The following is an 8,305-nucleotide window of genomic DNA, read 5'->3' as shown; positions in this document are numbered from 1 at the left end:
ATGGGTCAGATTGAGCCGACAGAAAAACCTGGAATTTAATTTAACAAACCATCAATACAATGTTTTGTTGTTGTTTTTTTAAGTATAAAAATAACTTAATTTATTAATAACTGCATGATTTCTCACCCTGCTGCAGTGCAAGCTGTAATCCTTGTGTGGGAGTGTCCTACATGCATGCCAGAGCATTTTAAACTCTTAATAATCACAATAAAACCAACACATCAGCAATGACACAAGTGACCTCACAGCAGCATATTTGTTGCAAAGTAAAAGTGCAAACACAACTTTTATTCAAAAATGAATGACAGGCAAATAAAAAGTGATGTACAGTACTGTCCAAAAGTCTTGGGCACAATCATGTATCTAAGTTATTGCTGTGAAAAAGTTGATTAAAACTAGAATGTACGTGACACATCTGTGAGCTAAAATGTTTGAATAATTTATTGCCTGCTCAGTTAGTTAGAATTTTTTTTTTAATAATGGACTAATTAAAGAAATTTCCTTAAAAAGACAAACTAAATTGTACTACTGGTCTGAGTTATAAACAGTTGCTGCCCTCTTGTGGTATATGAGTCGCAACAACAACCAATGAGCGGTTTACTTGTTCATTCAGTATTATTTTCTTTAGGTACTTTATGGGTGGGGGGGTTGGGGGGGGGGGTAATCTCAGCGTATATGAGTGATTTAAGTATTTAAGTGTTGTTGTTTATTGAATTCTGGAGTTAACCTGAGACGAGTGATTTGCCAAAATAAAAAAATAGACGACTTTCAAGTTAACTTTATTACAACTTCAATACTCTTATGATTATTTTATCTAAAATTGGTTAATCAAATATTTTTTTTTAAAGTATCTTGATCATTATATAACATACCCAATATAAATACTCCTGAAGCGCTTTCATTTTTTTAATGTATTAAATTATTGATTATTTATAATAAAACTCATTGTTATTTTATCGACGAACCAAACTATTTCCATATTTTACATACACATTTACTTTGTACCGTCCATCTCTCCGTTTTAAAAAGCTAATGTGGCTTTTTTGCACACACGCCAACTCAAGCTAGCATAAGGGCGAATAACTATCGCCATGATGCTGCTGCCGAGCTGCTAAATGTTTGAACGGCTTTGAAGCCTCACAAAGAAAATGGTCACGTATGACTCGTGTCACAATCGTTATCTTTGTGCAATTTTCAAATATCCTGTCCAGCAACGTCGGAACCGCACCCTTGTTTATGATAGGCTGACGCACTTCCTTTTGTTTTGAGCGACGTCTCCGTCAAGCCAATCAAAACGTACCGCAGAAACAAAGGCGTGACTTCCGGTACAGGAGTAAAGTATTCCAACATGGCGCTCGTTTATCTCGAGTGAGGACTCTCCTTCGGCCTAGTTTCAAAGTTGGAAACGTCTCGTTGGATTTTTGGTGGGAAGACGCCATTTTGTGTTTCACCTCGTGTATACTGGCGTTTGGAAATGAAGGAGAAAGACCGCTCGCCGGCAAGGAAACGCGCACGGGTGCCCGATGACGGCAAAGAACGAAGAGGAAGTCTGGCTAGCAGGAGGACTGGAGAGCTGCTGAGCGTCGGCAGCAACAACGGCAACAGCTACGTCCCCTGCGGCGCCTCGTCCAGGAGAAGCTTACCCGGCGACAAAAAAGACACTTATTCGGACATTCGGGCCGGGAATGGCTATGATTACGGAGCTCCTCCAGGACCGCACGGTGGCGCTGTCTTCGCTTCACGCAACGACCCGAGGTCTCCCGAAAGTGAGTACAAGACTCTTAAAATTAGTGATCTGGGCTCGCAGATCAACGACGAAGATATAGAAGACGGACTCTTTCATGAGTTTAAAAAATTTGGAAACGTCAGTGTGAAAATGAGCCGGGAAAACGACGAGAGGGTAGCGTTCGTCAACTTCCGGAAGCCCGAAGACGCCCGGGCGGCCAAGCACACTTGTGGCCGATTGGTGCTCTTCGACCGACCCCTCAAAGTCGACGTGGTGTACATGAACCGGCGCAGGAGCCGCTCCCCGCTTTCTAAAGACAATTTCCCACCGGGACACAGACACGTGCACCCCCAGACACAGCTCTCACCCACCGGTGTGTGCTACAGAGACTTCCGGTTGCAGCAAATGGCGCTGGGGCCCCTTCCGCCTCCTCCCCTGCCTCACCTCACAGATGTGGAAAGAGATGCTTATTATTCCCTATATGAAGCCAGGAATCAAGCTGCGTTCCTTCCAGAATTCCACAACGATAACTTGCCTGATGACGACCAAAGGGCAAACAGGACGTTGTTCCTTGGCAACCTGGACATCGGCCTGACTGAGAGCGACCTGCGGCGAGCGTTCGACCGCTTCGGCACCATCACCGAAGTGGACATTAAACGAGCTGCGCGCGGCCAGAACAGCACTTTCGGATTTGTCAAATTTGAAAACCTTGACATGGCCCATCGAGCTAAAGTGGCCATGTCGGGGAAAGTGTTGCGCCACAACCAGGTTAAAATCGGATATGGCAAACCGACGCCCACGAGCAGACTGTGGGTGGGAGGCCTCGGCTCGTGGATTTCCCTCGCCGCCTTGGCCAAAGAGTTCGACCGTTTCGGCACCATCAGGACTATAGACTACAGGAAAGGCGAGGCGTGGGCATACGTTCAGTACGAGAGCCTGGATGCCGCTCAAGCCGCTTGCACCCATATGCGAGGCTTCCCCCTCGGGGGTCCCGATAGGAGACTCCGGGTGGACTTTGCGGACACCGAGCACCACTACAAACAGCAGCATTACACACAGCCCCCTCTGCCACTGCCACACTTTGACTTGGCCCCCCCACCCTTCGATCATCGCTTCGCCGACTCCATGAGAGCGCGCTCGCCTCTGCTGCCGCCGCCTCGCTTCCGGGAGCGAGATCTCTCCTTGCCCGCCGATTGGTCCGGCTTGGGCGTCCACGACAGGATGCGAGGCTCCGCCTTCCCGACCGTTTCTCACCTGGAGAGACATTCCCGCGAGCAATGGCCCATGGAACGGGAGTGGGAGTTGCAAAGAGGAGACGCAAGCCGCCGCCGGCGACACTTGGAGCACGGGTTTCGTCCAGATCGCTCGCCCGACAACAACGTGGCGCTGCCGCGCGTAGGAAGCCCCGCAGATGGGGGCGGAGACAGCAACGGCGAACACGCGCCTCGCCCCGGTCGAGTCTCCCCTACTAAAGCCCGCCCAAACAGTCAGGACAGGAGAAGACGAACGCTCAGCCCGACCGCAGCCGCCGAGGGGGAACGCAAACGCAAACCTGGCGACAAACCAAAGAGCCCGGCGGGGAAGGAGCGTCCCTCCGCTCAGAAGCTGAGTCAGGTGTGGCAAGGCGTCCTCCTCCTGAAGAACAGCAGCTTCCCCACAGCGCTGCACCTGCTAGACGGCGACGCGGCGGTGGTCTCTAGGCTGCTCCAGGACGGCGCCAAGGGGGGCCAAACGTCGCAGCTGAAAATCAGCCAGCGCCTGCGGATGGACCGGCCCAAGCTGGACGAGGTCTCGCGCCGCATCAAGGCCGCTGGACCGAGCGGCTACTCGGTCCTCCTCGCCACGCCCGGCAAATCGGAGGACGGCGCGACGACGGACGGCAAAGACTCGACGGAGCGCCCACTTAAGAACCTAGTGTCCTACCTGAAGCAGAAGGAGGCGGCCGGCATCGTCAGCCTCCCAGTGGGGGGCGGCGCCCGCGACAAGGAGCACAGCGGCGTGCTTCACGCTTTCCCGCCATGTGAGTTCTCTATGCAGTTTATGGATGAGTCTGCAAAAGCTTTTGCTAAATCAGATGATGACTACATGGTGATGGTCATTATTAGAGGAGCATCATGAGAGGGGAAAAAAAAAAATTGCAACTCAAGTCATGTTGTAAATGAGGTTACCTAAACTGTTTCACTCTATTTCTATTACAGGTGAAGTCGAGTCAACAATTTTCATTGCAATAATATGTTCTATGCGGCCCCACTAGTCTAAACACGTTATTCTGATTAATAAATAATGAAAATAATTTAAAGGGATACTTTACTTATTTAGACATTTTTGGCATTCAAACATTAATATTTTTCCTATAATAAATTTGATATTTTCATTATTTTTCATGTACAATTAGTACCTTTAAAAACAAATTTTGCAACTTGCTGTCGACTGAAAATGATATCACAATGGGCTAAATAATTGAAGTATCTCTTGAAGCAGCAAAATCCACTAGTTTTGAATCCATCTCGGGGGAGGGGCATTTTGTCTGTGATGTCGTTTTCAGTTGACAGCAAGTGGCAGTGCAAGAAAAATGGCCGCCCCTGAGATGAATAAAAACGTCCAAAGAAAGCTTGACATCCACTTTAAGAACTGCAAGTCAATTTGAATTTAATTTGTTTCTGATTTTTGCTTTCCTCTGCTCTGAAGGCCATTTACGGTAAATAGAAACGTTCATTTGCTGCTTTTGACTTTGTGACAAAAGTGACAAATCTCACTTAAGTACATAGATTTCGGGGTGCATCCTACAAAGAAAGTCTTAATCATGTTGTTTTTTTGTTTTTTTAAGTCAACCTGACCCCCACAAAAAATGTGATGAAACATAATGTGTTAAACTTTGGATGCCTTAGTTCCTTTCTGACACATGACAGTGATAGTGTGCAACAAGTAGCCAATCTCTAGTAGAGAATTTGCAGGAATGCTTCAGTTTTTGTTTTTTTTGGCTAGAAATTGTGACATAATATATTTGTGAACTGTCTTATCCAATAACTCTCGTATTGCCTAATTGACAAATATTTTCCTCAGTCGATTCAAATTTTCACATGGAAAATCAACAGTTAGTAGTGTGGAAAATGTTCTTTTTAGTTTTGCACGATGTCAGAAACATTTGTTGAGCTAAAACTACCTAAAAAACACAACATAATCCAATAATGTCAAAGATTGTCTTTTTGTTTTTATCAGCAACAAAGTGTATAAGGTAAAAAAAAAAAAAAAAAAAAAAACTGCATCGATTCAAGATTGTGTGACTGGAAAAAAATATTGCTTGTCGTCTGGAACGGACTCGATTGATGAATCATGATCAGCAGGTTGAGGAAGCGCTCGGTTCTCCTCCCTCAAAACGGGACTAATTGTTTCTCGCCATGTCTACTTTGATTGTTTTCAAACGGAACGCGTGTGTGCTGTGTACTCAGGATATCTGGACACGCACGTGGGAGAGCGGCCGTGCTTGTGGGGAGTAAACAAAGTGCACTTCGCAGATTGTGTCTCAATAAATTTGCTCATTCGTGGGAACCTCAAGGAAAGACTACCTTTGTGACCTTTTCTGTTCTCGGATTTGTCTATCCAGCTCGAAAAGTCTTGACAGTTGGGGAAGCTTCCCAGCAACCAGGAGAGGAAAAGTGTTGAGTTCCCAGGAAAAGAACCACTCGAATCAGTGTGTTGAGTACAATTGATTGACCTCTTTTCAATGTGGTTTCCAGTACTTCAGCGTGGCCTGTTGCGGGCCTCGGGTCTCGTCTGGAGCACTGTTTGCGTCGTCGCGTTCTCGCATGAAGAACCTGGTGTGAGGGCCACGCTTGACACACGTGCTTCCTGTCTACGTCAGACAGCAGCGCCGCCTTTTCGCTGACATTAACTGGAATGGAGCAAATGCAGCCCTTATTACTGAGGTGATGTTGACGTATAAGTGTTTCCAACTTTTAATGACTGAGTAAGGCTCAAGAACGGGATCTCCGACATTGCTCATCTTCATCTGCAACACGTGGGACCAGACAGACTTCTTAAGGGCTCAAGAATTCCTGGCGCTATGATTTGGACGCAATCACTTCAGTTCCCTCAGGTAAGCATGCATACACTGTTAGCCATTGTTAGCTAGCATTGCTAGCAGAAAATTATCAGGGACAGAAAGAACTAGAATAAGTGCAATTGCTGGAGAAATTGCGTGGGAATGCTGAAAGCAAATTGAGAGATAAATTATGAAATTATAACCTCCTGGTTACTGGACAATGCGGTTTACCATTTGTGCCATCAAGCAGAATCAGTCACCTGGAAATGCTGAATGAAAAGTTCATATATATGTGTGTGTGTGTGTGTGTGTGTGTGTATATACACACACACACACACACACACATATATATATATATATATATATATATATATATAAAATCAATAGAGCTAGATAGAAGTGGGCGTGTAAAGTTATACTTAGAAAAAGTTCAATGATTGTCCCATTGAAAATGAATGGGGAAAAGTTAATAAATGTTAAATTGTGCAAATACTGTAAGTAATGTGGAATCAGACTATATACGGGAGGCGTTAATTTTTTAAGCTAGTTGAAATTTGAACAACTTAAATTGGAAATATGTTGGGAGTAGTTAGGCGGCAAACAAGTGTGGAGAATTAAAAATCATAATATGTGGGAATGTTGAAGCATTAAAAACATTTGCAAAACCTTTTAATTAAATGCACATTTTGACAGTAACCTGTTACCTGACAATTATGATATTAAGCTAGTCACATACTTCACTAGCAGTTTTATTGGGCAAGAGTAAGGCTGCTCGATTATGGAAAGAAAATTTTGGCAATAATTTAAATTGCAGCTATTAAAACTATTTTTTGGTACAAAAATATTAATGTCATTTAAAAAAAAAAAAAATAGAAACACTAATTATATAAGCTCCTTTTCGACCAAACAGAATTTACAATTATTTATATTTATGTTGGCACCAACAAAGTTGGAGTGGACTGTGCAGTAGGATGAACATGTATGGTACAAAACAAGAAAAGGTTTAAACGTAATGTAATATATATGTGTGTGTATATATATATATATATATATATATATATATATATATATATATATATATATATATATGTGTGTGTGTATATATATATATGTGTGTGTATATATATGTGTATATATATATTTCCTTTTTGGATGAAACTAAATTTATTTTAAAATTTAAAATACGTGCAAATGTATAAATTAAAACAACTCAAAAATGGGTATTAATCTTATTGTTACAATTGTTGATTTTGTAATTGTGGAGTGTAATAATTGAAATTGTAATTGAATTTCTATTAATTGCACAGCCCTCGGCAAGAGATTTGTCCTTATGAGTTCAATAATGCTCAGTTTTCTTGGGCAGACATTTTGTAATGTCTTTTTTTTTTTTTTTTTTTTTTTTGGTTGTAGTTTGTGGTGGTGTCATCAAAATCTTTGGCATTTACTTAGGTGGCTAAATATTCTTACATCTCGTTATGTAGTCCAGCTAAACTAAAGTAGCATGTTAACGACCTCAGATGACAGTCTCCATTACAAACTGAGCATTGTGAAATGTTTCTCCACAGTTTCACATGTGCATCATTAAAGCTGAAATCCAGACATTGGTACCTCACTACCATGCTGTGGCAACCTGTTAGAAGAGGTAAGGCAAACATTTGAGTGTTGAATTTGGTTTCCAGTTGTCGTCATTCCTTTTCAGAGCTGTGCACACGAGACAGATGAACAGATGAGATGACATCAGCGGTCCAAGGTAAGTGAAGTTCAGTGTTGTGGTTACATGTAATGCCCACCTCACACCAGGTAACGTGGAAACTAGTTCTATTAGTTTTTTGACTCCTCTTGTAGCTACTGTAACATATTAGAAGTGCCTTCTATAGAGCTCTTGTACTGACTCTTGTTTCGATTGTGGAGTACACTTGCCTCTCAATAGTAAAGCATTTATTTTATTTATGTGGAGCTTCAGTGGATCAATCGTTTTTGAACGTCTTATTCTGGAGATCATAATTGTATTAGTGTTCCAGGTTATCATCACATGAAAAGATTACAGCAAATGACCTTGAGTCAACAAGTCCATGCCTTGGTGAGTACAAATTAAATTACTGTCGCGTTTGTTTATGTTGTGCATTTGATTTGTTGAATAAAGTCAGTTGCTGGAAAAAAAAAAAAAATCAAATTATGCTGTTTTTTTGTTTGTTTGTTGTTTTTTGTTTGTTTTCGGTGAAATAACATTTCCACAAGATGTGCTCCAAGATGTTAAAAACAAGTTGGTTAAATGATGAAACTTCTAACCTGTCTGATCATGTGACCAAATGAACCTCGAGGATGGTTGGTGACCTTTATCTGAGTGCCGTAGTTTAGTCTTTAGTTTCTACTGCGCTGAGTCTCTCCAGTCCAAACAAACTCCTTTTTAGGTTGAATGTGGAGAGACAAATTCTCAAAATATTTATGATTCATCTTCTTGGTATTAGATACTGCAGCTTCGTACTCTGTTGACCAATTTGACTTGAATAAGTCGCTGAGTCTGAAATGTCAGTGAA

At 42.6% G+C, this 8,305-nt stretch overlaps 1 protein-coding gene across 2 annotated transcripts; it reads left to right on the top strand.

Annotated features, from left to right (window-relative positions):
• Positions 1 to 1,229: 1,229 nt before the first annotated feature.
• LOC144023506 (RNA-binding protein 15-like) lies at positions 1,230 to 5,291 on the top strand. 2 transcript variants are annotated; one of them, XM_077529071.1, is made up of 2 exons: positions 1,230 to 3,746; positions 5,176 to 5,291. In XM_077529071.1, coding segments are annotated over exons 1-2 (2,274 nt in total). In that variant the 5' UTR covers positions 1,230 to 1,474; the 3' UTR covers positions 5,178 to 5,291. The 2 variants fall into 2 exon arrangements, with proteins under 2 accessions (XP_077385197.1, XP_077385196.1); XM_077529070.1 differs by having other exon boundaries at positions 1,241 to 5,291.
• Positions 5,292 to 8,305: the final 3,014 nt, after the last annotated feature.

Source organism: Festucalex cinctus, chromosome 8 (genome assembly GCF_051991245.1).
Source record: "Festucalex cinctus isolate MCC-2025b chromosome 8, RoL_Fcin_1.0, whole genome shotgun sequence".
Lineage (NCBI taxonomy): Eukaryota > Metazoa > Chordata > Actinopteri > Syngnathiformes > Syngnathidae > Festucalex > Festucalex cinctus.
This window is presented reverse-complemented; position numbering and strand designations above follow the sequence as displayed.

Bases quoted from the DNA above. Each gene is read 5' to 3' on its own strand.
- LOC144023506 (XM_077529070.1), top strand. From the start codon at position 1,475: ATGAAGGAGAAAGACCGCTCGCCGGCAAGGAAACGCGCACGGGTGCCC.